Source organism: Diplotaxodon limnothrissa, linkage group LG8, assembly GCF_057381915.1.
Source record: "Diplotaxodon limnothrissa isolate DT_005_m linkage group LG8, D_limnothrissa_male_GT1.1, whole genome shotgun sequence".
Classification (NCBI taxonomy): domain Eukaryota; kingdom Metazoa; phylum Chordata; class Actinopteri; order Cichliformes; family Cichlidae; genus Diplotaxodon; species Diplotaxodon limnothrissa.
Genome location: NC_140603.1, coordinates 19,019,275 through 19,036,336, shown reverse-complemented (window position 1 = coordinate 19,036,336; position 17,062 = coordinate 19,019,275). Strand labels below are relative to the sequence as shown.

General features: G+C 41.7%; 1 protein-coding gene across 1 annotated transcript in view; it reads left to right on the top strand.

Moving 5' to 3' along the window:
• Nucleotides 1-17,062, top strand: part of dnmbp (dynamin binding protein) — a 48,768-nt gene that overhangs the window by 6,909 nt on the left and 24,797 nt on the right. Inside the window, exons 2-4 of the mRNA XM_085361428.1 lie at nucleotides 10,532-10,686; nucleotides 11,852-11,974; nucleotides 14,236-16,407. Coding sequence (XP_085217554.1) covers nucleotides 10,542-10,686; nucleotides 11,852-11,974; nucleotides 14,236-16,407 — 2,440 coding nt within the window. The 5' untranslated portion in view covers nucleotides 10,532-10,541. The remainder of the gene's footprint in view (nucleotides 1-10,531; nucleotides 10,687-11,851; nucleotides 11,975-14,235; nucleotides 16,408-17,062) is intronic.

Genomic DNA, 17,062 nt, shown 5'->3' with positions numbered 1-17,062 from the left:
ACACATGGCCATAAAACCACATGACTTGTGTTGACAACTGTCAGGCCATCTCTTTCTCTCCCTCCATCCTATGTGCTGAAAGACCAGATGGCCAAAAGCGAGACAGCAGATGTCCCAGTATTTCTTTTTTTAAATATCTAGAACAGTCCACCTGCTTTGATTATGCTGTTTCGGGGTGAATGTGTTTCGCTGGACTCAGCATTCTGGATGGAAGCACGCTGCACTGCTGCACAGCCAGAGTCCCCGGTAAACAAACTCAATGAAAAGACGCCCAGCCAACTCCAGAGGATTCTAACAGTGCGTTAGTGTGCGTTTGTGGGTTGCACAGGCACGTGCCAGCCTGCCACTTTAATATGTCTGAATAGGATGAATGGCACAGAGGTCACGCGTCAGTGCAAGCCCTGTCCTGGAAGGCACGTAGATAATGAGGCAGCGGCTTTATTGTTGGCATCAGAGTTCGTTCAAATAAAAGATACAGGCAGTCAGCAGATCCCACTTCCTCCACTGTGGTCTCACACTGAGTCACTGCTTCAGCTGGAGGATACCTGTGTGCAGGGAAAAACTCGAGATGCCACGCAGCAGTGGCAAAGACGGATGAACTGATGTAGTTGTAAGAACGCGCTGAACTCCTGTCGCGTCGTTAAAAAGCAGTTATGGAGCGTAACAGCTGCAGCTACACAGTTTTGTTCTCATTAGTGATTCCTTTGCTGATTGGTTCCTGAACAATCAACTCACTGTTTGATCTCCAGAATGAAAAAACATGCAATCATTTTCAGTTATGGCTTTTCCGAACTCTAGACAACAGCAAATGCTGGTTTTTATTAGTGAGTGGATGCCACAGCTTTAATCCAAAAGACAGCATTAATCTTGTCTTGAGTTTTGAGGTTTAGCTCATTAAGAGCTTGTTGTTAGCTTGATGGTTGTAAATCGACCAACGCTCATTTTTTTCTCCCAGTAAGTCATAACCGGGAGGAAGCGCGCCTCTGGAACAGATAAAAACATGCGTCCTTCATCCTCTATTCTAAACGCCACATACCTCAGTGCGTTATTTACAAATCAAATTTTGTCTCCGACATGCTCAATATTACTTTTAGTTATATTACTGACATTTCTCTTAAAAAAATGAAACAAACGGAAAAAACCATAAAGAATTAAATTGTGTTAATCTATTTTTCTTAAACATATGCAGACAGACAGAGTTTACTAAAAGGTGAAGACGTTTCAGGGCCATGTCCTAGGTCAGACAGTAGGTTCATTGTGCGACGTGTCAGCTGTGAAGTGTGTGTATGTTTACACTGTGTGTGTGTGTGTGTGTGTGTCAGCTGTTGACTTAGCTGTCTGTCGTAATCCTGTTACTTTCTACAGGACGGTGCCAAGTGACACACGCTAGTCCCAATGAAGCTGTTTCATTCTCCCTGAAATAATCATTATGTACTGTTGTGTTTACTGTGAAGATGTATATAAACCTGATATTAAGCTTTAATGCAAGTCCAAGTGCTTATCAAGACCTCATAAATCATAATGGAAAGATGAGGTCTTCAGTGAGGATCTTCCACTCTGTGAAATGGCCCTTGTACTTTACAAAGAGGCATTTTATTGCTTTGGGTTAACGCCTAACACGTTACAGTCAATATCATTAATGAACGCATAATAAAAAGAACACGTGTCGATGGCTTCTAGCTTTCTGTGGGTTTTGTTGTGGGTATTTTCTAAAGTTAAAATGTAATCTGTTACCATCCAGCACAGGTCTCCTGTCTTTTTGGTGGAAATGTATTTTCTCCGGACATGCCTTTCCCCCCCCTGACGCGACTTTGTTTTTTCACTCTTGTTTTATTTTTCTTTCATTCAGATCCAGGAAAAATAATCCTCAGCTCTCTGTGTTGTGAGTCAGGATGAGTCACTGACATCTTGAAGTGCGTTATTCTTTTACAAAGTCGGGGGGAAGAAACGACCAGCATGTTGATTATTAGACATGTTAAATGTGTTGTTGTTTTGGTATTTGAAACTGAGGGAACATAATAAAGGAGTATCCCGGCATTCTTTCTGTGTTTTTCATTGTTGGGATGAGTGGTCTGCTGTTTTTGGTGAAAATATGACACTGGCCTGATGAGTAAAATGAGCAATAATTAGCTGAGATGACACCAAACAGGCCGGCTGGGGAGTGTTTTTATAGTACAGCTGGGGCTTATTGTGACTGAGGCAGGGCGATATGACCAAAGATATTTATCACGATATACATTTGAAAACATTTGCGATAACGATATAACTGACGATATAATTGACACTAGACAAAATACTTTACAACTCCACAACTTTATTGGAGCAAAAACCCCCATCAATGTATTTTCACTTAAACAAGCAGCTGTTTTATGTGCTTTAAAGTTATACAGAAATTTAACAGTGCAAATGCAAATCCTTGCTGACAGTTTAACCAAAAGGCATTTCCAGTGGAAATTGGCCGACATATCCTCAGCATGACCATGTATAATATCCGCAAAATTTAAAAAGAGGTTATACACACACAATACGGTAAAATTATGTTGAAGCACAGTACGTATCACTCCGCGAGGCTCCTGCCTACGGTAGCCGTAATGCTCCGACAATCCATCAAGCGGTGTGGCTTCGTAGCTTAGCAAAGTCGTACTGAAACATTTGACAGATTTTCAAGGGCCGTGTTCCACATAAAATCGTTTCGAGGTCAGTAAACACAACCAGAATTCATACATAAGGCACACGGGATTATAAGGGGCACTGTCGATTTTCAGAAAAAGTGTGCCATATTTTCCAAAAAACACGGTAATAACGACGGCCCGCTAGCATGCTCTACCAAAAATAGTGCTTTGTTGTGTATCTGACGGACGAAAGCCAAACCAGTCCCACACCACTGAAGTTGGAGCATTTTTACAAACCAATTCTGGTTCATCCATTTCATTCAACGATCCGCTTTCGCCCTTCTCATTCTGCATCGCTGCCATGCTTTTTCTGCCATGTGTGTATGAAAACAAAGGCACTGCACACGCGTGTTTTACCCATATTATCGTTGCCCAACATTATAACAGTATTACCGTGAACGGTATGATATGGCCCAGCCCTAATTGAGAGCTTCAAGAAGTTTTGCCTTATATTATATATGGGAATATATGTTATGTTTTCCATATTTCTTAACTAATTATATCAAAAACACTAATACTGATATTAATATAATTGATTTTATTTGTGTAATAATGATGATTAGCACAGGTTGATAGCTCAGTGCTGTTAGTGCTTTATCAAAGCTTTGCTTTAGTTTCCACAGAAAGTATAAAAGATGGATGTAGCTACTGCCACGTCGCTTATTGGTGTCTGAAATCCTGTTTTGAACCCTCGAGATGAGCGTTTCTGTCATCACCATGTTGGCTACAATAATAACGGATGTGGCGAGAAAGGCAGGTCTGACTGAAACTGTACGCTCATTGGCTCCTTACTTGTGACGGACAAGTTTTTACCCAGTGAGTATCTGGTTTTGTAACTCAGGAAAAACCCGAGTTAAAAACATGGTGCGACCAAGATTTTAAAAATAGAAATAATTTTCTCATTTTCAATATTTTGTTCAATATAACCCAAAAATGTGTGAATGAGCCCATAAACTCAACAGGAAAGTGGTTACAGAGGTTGAGACGGTAACCTGTTTTCTCATAGACTTCAGTAGGACCAGAGATGGCAATCACAGCAATCGCCTTCTGCTGGACTTTTGTTTTTTTTAACCTAGAAGCCACCTCAATGTTTACTTTGTACAGCTCTTATGTGTTTTAAAATGCTAATCTCGCTTTAGAACGAAATTTCAGAAACCAGTGGATGATGTAGCAGTCATCAAGTCCACCTTTTATCCTGTTCGTGGTTGCTACCTGTGTGGACGCTCCAATGTTCTGGTATTTTAACAGAGCAGAAAGTAAAGTGGAGGGATGGAGAATAGTTCCCGCATGCAAGAAGCATTTAATCCATGGTTATATTACAAGCAGCAAAGTTACTTTTTTACAGCGAGCAGAGTCGTTCGCAATGTTTCAGGTTTCAGTTCACTTTTCTACAGAGAGCGGTCTATAATGAAAACTTCAGAAAGTACAAAAGCCTCTGTGTTTGCTCTGTCTGTATTTAGCAGCATCTTTATTTACGAGTGCATACACACAGAGCTCTGCAACATCACTTTCATTTACCCCCTTTTAGTTGCCCATAGCTGACTATGAGTAAGATTCCTTTCTTTGACTTTAACAAATGCTTTAAGACTTAAAACAACTCACACATTTATTCACGTGACACATCAACAGTAAGTTCATTCACCAAAACTCGCCCAGGATCTGATTGCAGATTATGTTTTAAGGTTTTATTCTACACATCCAACAGGTTGGGTGTAATAGGCAGATATATGTAGGTTTATACAGTGGACCTGTGTGTAATAACTACAACTGTGTTGAAGTTATTCAGCTGAGTACTGTTATTGTGAGTTGTTTACTTGTAACCTCATCAGATGTAGTAATTTGTGACCTGCTTTTGCACTGATCTTTGTGAACTGCACTGATGATGATGGCTGAAATGAACTGGCTGCATTTGATTAAAAAACGTGTGCATTGTCAGAATGCCTACAGAATTTTCCACTGCTTTCTGCCACACAGTAATTTTGTTTCCTTAGTAAATCTGTTGCTTATTTATAGGTGTTTAAAGGAATAAGACAAATTGAAAGTTGGGCCTAATTAAGGTGTTAGAGGCATGTTATGCAATCAACAAAGTTTTCCACTTCTGGAATAGTTTGATTTTATCAGTTTATTTATTATTATTTTATTATGCGTGTCTGAAACAGAACTCTCTTGTAAATAAGACATTGAATCTCAGTGGGACTATCTGTATAAAAAAAGGTTAAATGTAGTAGTTGTCGTGGTATTTCACTCTTTCTACTCTAAAGTTTGCAATATTGCATGTCTGGGGACTGTTGTGTTGATATTGATTGACACTAGGGCTGCCACGATTAGTCGACTAGTCACGATTATGTCGACTATTAAAATCGTCGACGACTAATTTAATAGTCGACGCATCGTTTGAAGCTTTGTAAGATCACAAAGGACGCAGGAATGAGTAGTAGGATTTAAGAGTGTAATAACGGACTGAAACAGAAGATGGCAGCACTGCATGTCCAAGGATGCCAGCTGCCGTTAAACCCCGAAGAAGAAGAAGCTGTGTCCCAGAATTCATAGCGCAGCCCAGCGCAGTTGTCAACAATGGCGGCAGCTAGTTAGTTTTAACTTTACTCTTATTATTCTTTCTGGGTCACAAAATAAACGTTTAACATATTTTCAGGCGAGAATGTAGCTGTGTAAACCTCAAATATCTGCTCAGTTTATCAAGACACCACATATTTTCAAAAGCGCTCCGACGTTTTCGGAGACGTCTGTTACCCACTAGCTCGTTAGCTAGGCGGGGGCAAGGCTAACTAGAGCCGTGAGAACACCGGACTCCCGGCAAATCGTTTTCAAACCCACCGCCGTCTTTCGCTAGTCAGGTTAAACATATATATAAGTCACTTAGATAACTTAAATGTTATTGTTTGGCTTTTTTCAGTATTTTATTTGTTCCTGAGTAAATCGGTTTGGCTGAGATTAAAGTTATAGTTTTTGCACAGCTAAAACTGTCAAGCAGACAGCTGATTATCAGAAGTGTGAGATGCTGGAGAATATACTCCGGTGTCCTGTTATATTTTAGAAAGCAAGGAGTTTATTAAACTTCACCGAAACAATCTGCAAATTTCATTAAAAATTAATAAACTACCATCTTGTCTTTATTTTTAGTTAGCACAAACACTTCAAGCTGTAAGCTAATGATAGTTATATAAGACCAGATGCTGCTGGTGCAATAAGCTGTACGTCCAATGGATGATGATCTGATTAGTCGACTAATCGCAAAAATAATCGGTGACTAGTCGACTATCAAAATAATCGTTTGTAGCAGCCCTAATTGACACACACACATGGATAGATAGATAGAGGGATAGATTTATTTTCTTGCTTCTAATATCTGAAGTTAATAAGATATTTGATTTTGGCTTAAACCTTTTTTTCCTAGGAACTGGAGCCCTGAACCTTTTTAACTATAACCTGACAGATTTGCATATGACAACACAAATAGCCGCTGCACTTGTATCACACATTAGCCAGTGTTAAACTGCCAACTTGCTTGTAAACTCTGTGCAATGCTGCTTTGCATCAGTATGAAAATACTGATCAGTGCGTTGCATCATGCATGCACCGTCAGCTCCCTCGCCTAAAGCAACACAGGGTATTTTTTGGAATGTGAAGACTTGTGAAGTGACACAAAGAGGACGGCTGTGAAGAAATGTGTCGACCTCCCAGAACTGTACAAAATTTCTTTCTTGTGTGCTTCATGCAACCTTTTTATCTGTAACAGAGCCAATAAACAAGATTGTAGTCATGCTCAAGCATCGTTATAATATTCATTAATGTAGTAAATATTCACAGTGCTACTTGCGTGAAATATTTAGTACTGCGTTTAGCGACGGCACAACCATTTATATTTCTTATCAACAGCATTTCAGGAGTGGAATTTCTGTGTGATATACATAAAAGCTTATTTTTATGTGAACTGCTTCAAATTTCATTCAGACTGTGGTCAGTTGCTATATGCTTCTGCTGTACTGCTGGAAAACTTCTACCTGAAGGCAGCTTTTTTCATCTGCCAGGGCACGGTGGAAAAAGCGGCAGGGGCCGCTGACACACTGAAGTACCCATAAATAAAACTAAGAAGCTTGTCTGGCTGGACGTGGATCTGAGGATTAACTTCAAAAAAGATCCAAGATCCCACTTACCCGTGGCAGGAAAGAGGTTTGGCTTTCTGGGTGTTGGTTGTTAGCTTTGCTGCGATGATGGACAAGACCAGGCTGGTTGAAGATTAAGAGACCGAGGAGTAAATATCACCTTTTTTCCTCCCAGTTGGAGATGCAATTTGAGCAGCATAATGTGACTTTGAATATCATTAACATAAACAAATATGACTTTTGCTGGTAAGATCGCCCATGTGTTTCACATTGGGTGATTTTTTAAAAAAAAGAAATTACGGGAAATTTGCTCAATGTTTACAAAACACTTGTTTTATATTTCATGATTCATGATTTATCGTTAAGCAAACCAGGAGCAAACTGCTCACGAGTGCAAACACTTAAACTCTCACACCGTGAACGCATGCCAAACCATCAACCCATTTTATCTTGAGTTTTAATAGCAGACTGCTTTGTTTCAACTTCTGGTTTGGAGGTTTCAGCACAATCAGAATGGATTGGACACTTTGTACACCACAACTGTACGTAACAAACCAGCCGGAAGTGGCTGAGCTTTGTAAAACCCTGCTGGGTGTGGGTTCATAGTTTCACTTGTGTTTTGTAAAGCGCTTCAACGACTGAAGTTCGAAGTTTGAGTTGAGTTTGCATTGTTTTCATTTGTGACTAGCTTGACTACTCTTGTTCTGTGTCATTGAGAACTTTTTTTAAACCTCTCTTACCTTTAATGATTTAGTGTCATTTACTCTAGGAGGGAAATAAATTCTTATTTATTCATTTCTGACTCACCAGACACAAAATTCAGTCTGTATTTGTTTACAGGAACTGGTCTTATTTACTCCCAGCCTATCAGGCTGTGAGTGCGATAGATCAGTATCATTCATTGTTTCATGGAAACCATTCCTCAGAGGTGCGTGTCAGGGCATGTCTAATCCTTGTGATGTTGAAGATGCAGCTGCTGTTGTCCTGTCTTTTCAGGGGTTATGAGGCGATATATGCTGCTTAAGAAGTTAAGGAAACGCTTAAATGATACAGCGGGTCTTGATGAAAGAAATATTTAAATCCTTACTGACGTTAATATTTTCTTTTACTCAAAAAGCAAGAAAAAATGAATATTTGTATAGACTGTATGAGTAATTTGATATTTAAATTGTTCATCGCTCTTTGTAAAGATTTCTTTCAAGACAGGACTCTTCGTCTGAGCCAGCAGCAGTGACCAAGCAAACTAGAGAGTGATTAATGAGAGGGAGTGATGTTGGCGGTTACGTACTCTAATTGTTTGACCACAATTAAATTCAGAAACACAAAAACTAAGTTCACTCATTTGCAGCACTGCTGAAACGTGATGCTGAATGTTGCGTGAATGCAGCTGTCATCTGTGGCCTCTGTTTGTGTGTACGCGTAGCTTTTTATACAGATGTGACACAGACAGAGAGCAGGGACTGCAGTGTTCACAGAAGCTCGATCTGTTCGTGTGATTTCAGTGGGAGAAACATTTCGTCACTCAACCAAATGACTAATGTAGTCTCAGCTGACTGCAATTTTCCCAAACCCCATAAACAGCACATTTGCATAATGGCTGACCCTAGCACCGCTGGCTAACAATGGGCCGAGCGGTCAGTTTCATGATCATTAATATGCAAATTGTCATGACCAACCAATGAGTACCATTCACATAGAGTTGGGGAATGGCTGCAGTCACAGCATTGGAAGATGGCCCCCTCCTCATTCAGAGATGGACTTTTCCTTTTCATGTGAATGGCCTCCTTGACTCCTTGCTCAAACCAGCGTTCCTCCCTGTCCAGGATGTGCACATCATCAACACTGAAGAGTGGCCACTGGCCTGTAGTTGTGAGTAGACTACGGAGTCCTGGATTGATGTTGTAACTCAGCCAGAGGTTGTGTGGTTCACCAGAAATGGCCTTTGAATGTATAGGTGTGTTGTTGTATGAGGTATGCCTGATTTTTGAGTCATCTGGGTTACTTCCTCATTCTCTTTAGAACTACTGTGGCCTGTTTACTGCACAAATAATAATAAGCACCGAACAACATAGTGTTCTTTATAAATGATTAAACGGCCCATTTGTTTTTCATTGCCTGCACCGTTTTAAGCCTCTGGTTGGACCTCTCCCTTTGGCTTGCATTAGTTGCAGCCTCTGCTTAGGTTTCATTGAGGTCTTTATGGCTGAACGGTGTTGAGTTCACGATCTGCCACACAGAGAGCACCAGTTATGTTTGTTACGCAAAACAGTGTTGGTTAACCTTAACAGTGTAAGAGACAATAACCCGAACACGCCCATAGACGCGGTTGCTTAGGAAACCTCTGTTTTTTTAACAGCTGGTCATCTGCTCCTTTATTCCCCTCGTCGCCACATCCAGGATAATCTGGACCGCATCTCTCTCCAGAGACAGTGGCACAGAACTGGGATACGGTCTTGTCCCCCCCCTTTCAGAGACAGAGACCCCTTTCACTGTGACAAACTGCAGCCCTCTTCTCTCATTTCCAGTCTCCTTCAGCCTGTCTATCCCCACCTGTGGTTAGTCTGACTGTCTCCAGATAATGATACACAAGGCTTTGGATGTTTTGGGTATTTGCTCATTTTACTGATAATTGGAAAAAGTCTGCTACAGAATACAAATGTGAATATTGATGCTCTGTGACCTGAAGTACAATTCATTATATACCAGTTACAGAGAAGCTGTAAATGCATTCATCCATGCATTTAATTATCCAAACACTGTGTGTTGTGCTTTTTCAACCATAGGTTGAGACGATTAGACATAATTGCTGAATTGGTTAAATTTGACCCAGTTATTATACTGGTGTAGTATCCCCTTAGTATCAGCTGAACATCAATTAAATGCCTGTCTGAGTATTTTTGGTGTCCATCCCTTTAAGGCTTCAGTGAACCATGTCACAGAGACTAAATAACCTCAGACTGGTTTCTTAAACATGACAGCGCCACTAAATCTCAATCCAACGGAGCACCTTTAGAATTTGGTGAAACGAGATTACGATCATGGATGTGCAGATAACAAATCTGCAGCTACTGTGTGATGCTGTCATGTCAATATGGGAAAAAATCTCAGAGGGATGTTTTGGAACCTTCGCAGTGATTTTGTTTCTTTCCCATTGAGGTTTCTGCTTGGTTATTTATTAGAGTATTATGATAATAATTATGTCAAAATCTTTAATCATTTGAGGCCTGATGAGTGAAGCTTTATGTCGATGTGATGTAGAACATGTAAAATGCTAGGTTCACTGCATTATACCCAAAACAAAAACAGTAGCTTAAACTTGTGACTCATATCCAGGTTTTCACTGGCTTCACTAGAAAATCTGTTTGCATATTTCTGTGATACACAGCGTCCAGTCGAAGGAAGGAGTGTGCCGTTTGAGCTGCTGTTGCTTTCCTTTGCAATGTTTATTTCCTCAGGAGAAGTCAAAGAAAGAGGAGAATAGAGGAGGAATGTCCTTCAGCCTTCCTAAATGGAGGCTCTCTTTTTCTTTTTCTCTTTCTTGTCTGTCTCCTTTCTATTGATGGTTTCTCACGCTCTCGCTTCCCCTTTCATTTGCTGTTATTTCACCAAGGCTAGCTCTCTCCCAGAGGCTGTAGATCTTTTTTTTTTTTTTTTAAATGAATCACCCTTTTAATTGAAGTTGTACGTGGACTAGTTTGAGAGTGACCTTTCAAATCTCTCTGTCTGCCTCTGCAGGTTATGAGTAATGGAAGCAGGATCTGTGGTGCGCGCTGTGTTTGAGTTTCTCCCCAGCGTCTCCGAGGAGCTACCACTATTTACTGGCGATGTCATCGAGGTGCTCAGTGTCGTGGATGAGTTCTGGTTGCTCGGCAACAAAGATGGCGTTACAGGTAAAGTGACCGTTTTCGTTATTACTGTTGAGGGACCTGCATGAATAAAGGTTTCCATAAAGATAAATAGAGACACCTACTAAGAGTTACTAAACATGGAAACAAGCTACATGGAATTTTAGTGACTTATTGCTATTTTGACATTCACACACTCATGCACATGATCCTCCTTTCTTCTGTTTGTAACTTAACACTTTCATGACTGATGAGGGTGAAACAGAGAGGTTTAAATTATTAACTAGTCTGGAAATAATCAAGTAGCAATGATTATTTGTGATCATCTGTTTTGACACATGCCTGAACTTTCCTGTGTGTCCAGCCAAACTGGGTATTACACAGTGTTTAACCTACAAGAGCACAACACAAATTCTGTGACTGGTTTGCAGCACAATACATCAGTGTGAGAATAGTGCAGATGAATGCACAGCTAGCGAGTTCCCTTTATCCTGCAGCTTCTGACCAGGAAACCTCCTCACCTTAATCAATTCGAGTTCCAGAAGTAAACCTGGATCTGAAGTGATCTGTGTTAATGTGTGAGAGAAGCCGAACAGTCAAACACCGCTGCTCATGCAGAGGGGAAGTCAACAATAGCTTGTTCAGCTGATCCTGAAAATGGGATTTGTTGATATTTTGTACACGTGTGCAAAATGCCAACAAAAAAAAGTGAGATGGGTGTTACAGCAAAGCTGCAGGGAACAGAGGTAGTGAAGATAGATGAGTTTAAATATGTGGGGTCAGCCATCCAGAGCAATGGAATGCACACACGAGAGGTGAAGGAGGTTGGAGTGGGTGGAGATGAGGCGCTCATGGGGTGCCAGAAGGATAGCAGCAAGAGTGAAAGGGAAGGTTTGGTAGTGAGATCTGGTGTGATGGTTTGGAGACGATGGCACTGACAAAAAGACCGGAGGCTGAGCTGATGATGTGAAGATTTTTCATTGGGGCGAGCGGGATGGAAAGGTAGGGACAGCTCAGGTTGAGTGGATTGGAGACAAAGTTGGAGAGGCAAGGCTGAGGTGGTTTGGACATTTGGGGGCACATGATCTGCTGTGGCAACCCCTAAAGAGAAGAATTATTCAGGAAGGTGTTGTCACTGCCTGACATTTCAGGCATTTGTAGGAGATGTCTTTAATGAATTTACCGATGATGTTCACATCTGTTCCTTCAGGTCAGTTCCCCAGCACCTTTGTGGAAGAGGTCACCATTCCCAGCACCAAGCCTGGAGACAGACTGTATGTGTGCATTAATGATTTCAGCTCAGCAGAGCCAGGAAATCTGTCCCTGAAGAGAGGTACGAACATACTGCATGCTCTCTCACACACAGCCGGTGCTGACTTGTAACATAATAGCAAAAGTGTGAATGACTGCTTTTGGTTTGTCGTCTGATACTTTAAAAAGGCGATTTTGAACTTGTTGTGACTTAACACACTTGTTGCAAACAGTGCTACATATAACACTAACAAATCATGTTTTCTCACTTAGCTTAACACTACTTGTTGATGTCGCAGTACTCAGGTAAACTGATTTTGTGTCAGAATGTTTAAGTTATCTCAAAATTTCAAGTTATTAAATCGAAATTTTGAGATTCCTACCATGAGATTTTGAATTTTGAAATTCAAAATCTGTTATCTGATTGACTGGTAGGTATGAACTCCATGTATACATTAAGGTTAAAGCTGTACTAAGGTGTAAAGGCATATTAAGTTGGTGGATTCTAATTTCAGTATATTAGACAGAAATGAATGGGGGAGTCTTACATTTCTCTACGGAGGTCATAGCTCTTGCGGATTAGCGACCTACCAGCCAATCAGATAACAGTATTCCTTGTTGCTGGGGTACATTTTTCCCCACCTTAATGTATATCAATATGTTACAAGCATTCATCCGTCAATGTAGTCCATCCATTTTGCACAAAGAATAAAGATATGAAACTCAATACAGCCTTTAGAGATTGTATCTCTATTCAGCTCATTGTGCTTTTCTGCATGTAAGCATGATCGGATCATTCTTATTCACAATGCTCAAAGATCAAGGCCCAGTGAAATATTACTAAATATGTCCAATTTTATTCATATAACATAAAACCAGCAGGTATTTTTTGATGGTAGCTGCTGTATGTACTTAAAGAAAAGAGATGGGCTTAAATGATAAAAACAAAGCTGATTCCAGAACTGGCCACTAGATGTCCTCATTGGCAAAATTTAAACCAACGTCCCTAGATGATGATTTTTTTTTGTTTTCTCTGCATGTTTCTGTTTCTCATTGTGGTGTTTTTTTTCTTCTTTTTTTACGATTTGTCACTTGCAACACTCTCAGGCAGACAGCACAGATGTTTGCACAGATCTTTTATATTGGTAACACTTTTCATACTTTTAATGTTATTAGTGCTAGTAGTAGCAGTAGCCTTAGAAGTAGTTGAATTAAGTGACCTTTCACCCTGGGAGTTGCTATAGAACAGTAAAAACCCATGCGACTACACCAAAAAATACCCTTTTTTCCATGTTCTGTTGTGTGATTGACTTAACATCTTACACTGTTCTTCATACTCTGACTTATTTGATCAGTTTTATTTTCCTTGTTCTTTTTATATGATCAGTTCCTATTCAAATTCCTTATTTACTTAATTACTGTGTACTACTGAGAGATGGCAGTTTTGTTGTGTGTGAGTATTCATGTAATGACAAGAAAGATCTTCACGATTTTCAGAATTCAACTGTAATTTCGATTTTAAACAACAGAATTATTTTAACTTCATGTAGCTGATCACTGCTGGTCGTGCTGAAGCATTTGAATCCAACTGTAGCAGATAATTAGTTAATAATTCACCCAGCTTTCTTTTATTATCCCTACATACTTATCATTGTGTTTGCCTTCGATTCTTATCATAGCCCATTATCAGCCGTAGTCACTTGTGCAGTGCAGTGTATGTTTGTATTGTCATAAATAGTAGAGGACACATAGGAAACAGTCATTACTGGCCATCCGAGAGTTGAAGCGTTCATTTCCAGTATGATTTCCACGGTCAGGATGGCTGTGTGCCAGTTTTGGTCCCAGACACAATGGGAGGTGGAGCTGCAGGTCTTTGGAATGTGACCTCCATGACTCCTCACCATCCAACCCACATTCCCATAATCCCGGATTCTCCAGTTCTATGTTAGGGACAGTGTAGACCCAAAACAGGTTATTAAAAATGCTACAATTAAGCAATTTACTTGAGCCAAGCAACTTGATTTCACACAAAAACATGAAAAAAAAAATCAATGTTCTGCAAAAAGTGAAGAAAAACAAGTAACTATATATCAATAAAATTGCTCTTAGTTTATGGCCACACACAAGCAGGAGAGCTCTTGTTTAATTGGTTGAATAGTAAGAATATAGACAACATCTTTACTGTAGATTTATTTAGGGAACTAGCATGAGCTCTTGTGTGCTTAATGTGTATCTTATCAACAGTCATTTAAGTGACAGAACAGAAACTCTCTGTCCTTTAATAATCTTATTTTCATTAATATCCAGATTAAATTAAATCCTCTTTATTCTCTGTCTCTTCAGGTGATGTGGTAGTTGGGGAGGCAGGAGGGTCCGTGGACCTCGGAGAAATCTGGCAACGTGGCTGTAATGCCTGGGGTGCCCGTGGTCTCTTCCCGACATCATGTGTGAAGGAGCTGACCCTTTCGTGCCGTTCCCGGCAGCTGTCTGAGCGCTCAGCCCAGGCCCAGGCGTCAGAGCTCCCACCTTATGCTCTAGGTCAAGCCCGGGCCCTTATGAGCCTCCATGCGCAGCTCAGTGAGGAGCTGGACTTCCGTGAGGGGGACGTGATCATCATCACAGGCCTGCCTGAGCCGGGCTGGTTCCAGGGCGAACTTGATGGCCGCAGGGGAAACTTCCCAGAGGGGTTTGTGGAGCTATCAGGTCCCCTTCGGTCTCCTCAGGAACCTGTAGACTCCCAGTATTTGAACAAAGACCCTCAGCCATGCATCTACGAGGATGCCTTTGAGGCTGAAGAGGGCAATGAGGAGGCAGGAATGGAAGAAGAGGAGGAAACGTTGAGAGAGGAAGAAGAACAAAAAGTAGTAGAGGAAGAGCAGGAGGAAGAGGAGGGCGGAGTCTATGGAGTAGCACTGTATGAGTTTCGAGCCATGGAACCAGGCGAGTTGGACTTTGATGTGGGGGATCGAATCCGTATTGTCGGCACATTGGAAGATGGTTGGCTGGAGGGACAGGTGCGAGGGCAGCGGGGTATCTTTCCTCATCGCTTTGTCAAAATAGAGGGGCATGTTCAAAAAATTGCAGAAGAAACGGGTGTTGTTGAGCCGGAAGAAGAGAAGGAGGTCAGCAATACTGAACACACCTCTGATCCTTTATGTCCCAGTGATCCAGAGAAAGAGTGGAGCATGTATGAGGATCACACAGTGTGGGACCTGGACTATTTTGAGAGGGCTGAGGAGCACCGGTGGGCATGTGAAAACCAAAGTACTGTTGCTCAGACTGGTAACGCAGGGCAGACAGACTGTGGTCAAAGGGCTGACTCTCAGCCACGTAGACCTGCCCCCCCAGCACAAAGGGGGCCTCAGAGGCCGAAATCCACTCCAGAAAGGCCCAGGCTGCCACCACGGCCTAACTTTCCCCCACATAGCCATAGGCAGCACGTTGGCCCAGCTACTAGCAGAAATCTGCCTACCTCTACCAATGGTAACCATCAGCATCAACAACCCAGGTTAAGTCATAGCCTAACACTTCATAACACCCAACCTGGGTGGTCTAAAGACAGCAAATATTACCAGAGGCAGCAAAGAAAGAACGCCTCCATCAATAACAGAGGTCAGGTATTAAACAGTGTGGAGGGCCAAAAGTATAAGAGGCTAACTCGCCATGCAAGTGCCAGCGATGCTGATATGATGAGCTCTGAGATCCGCCTGCGTAACCAACAGATGACACGTCGCTCTAATGGGCTACTGCCTTCATCCGTAACCTTAGAAACCTTGGCAAGTTCGACCAGTGACCTGGAGACGAAGCTGTCACAGCAGCTCTTTGAATTTGAGAAAAGCTTGAGCAATCAGCCCCATATCTCACGGCACTTTTCTATCGTGGACTACAAAGACGAAAGGGATATCATTCGAGGCTCCTCACACTCTCCTGTGTCCCACCTCCTGCAGTCTGACTCTCACTCTTTGGAAAGACGCAGAACCCTCCGCCCTCCGCCTCCTCGTCCCAGAGCCACGCGCCCACCAGCTCCAGCTGCGTACAAACCGACTCGCCCGGCTCCACGCCCTCCTCCCCGGTGCCCGAGACAGAATCGCACTACTCCTCCAACTGGCAACTCCCTCATCAACACACCCATCTTTTACACCCCTGACGAGCCGGCTGCAAACCTCCTCGACCAAACAACGGGAGGCCAGGTTGAGCAGGGCGACCCTGAAGCTGCCCAGGAACATGAGATCCAGTGTCAGCTTGAGGCAGAGCAAGAGCTGGAGAGAGATGGAGAGATGGAGCTAGAGACTCAGACACAGAGGGAGGAAGAGGAGGAGGAAAGGCAACAGCTGTTGCTACGGCTACAAGAAGTGGAACGCGACATGGAGGCTTACGCACACACGGCGGAGGAACTCAGGGCAATGCTGGAGGAGGAGGAGCAGGATGAGACAGCCCGCGTCCAGGCCTTGGAGAATCTAGAGTTCTGCAATTACACGCTGGAGACGCTGGCCCTGGAACAGCAGCAGCTACAAGGTAAGATGGTAAAACTGTCGGAGGATCAGGTTACATGGGATTGCAAGTTTTATTGGGCGAGACCGTAAACTAGGTATTCTCAGTAATGACGACATGATAGAAGTCATTGGAGTTGGAGGTGAGGGCTCGATTTTAAACTTGTAAATATCTCAAGGACAGATTAAAATAGAGCTATGGGAAGAGCTGCAACAGTAAGTCGAATAATTAATTAGGTGACAGTCAACAAGAATCTAATATGCAAATATTCTGATTATCGATTTATCAATTAAATATTCATCATCTGGAGACAGAAGTTTGGATATTTGTAACTATATAACAGTGCATGTTACAATTGTTCAACTGCTATTCCCAGCAAATGTATATTTATTTAGTCTGAATGTGATATTTTAACAGAAAGTTAGAGATGCTTCTTCAAAGTGCACATCGGCATCTCCATGTAGATGTTTTCCACAAGTTTGACGGTTTGCTTACAGGATGAGTTGCATACACACAGAAACAATGCAGAACAAATCAAATCTGAGGAAAGTCTTGTTTTTAGTTGATGTCATAGCTGCTCTTGTTGCCCGTGGGTTACTTCACGGGATAATCCTCATTCGCCAAAGACAAAATGTAATATAAAAAGAATTTTAAAATGAGACATTGGTATTTACTAGAT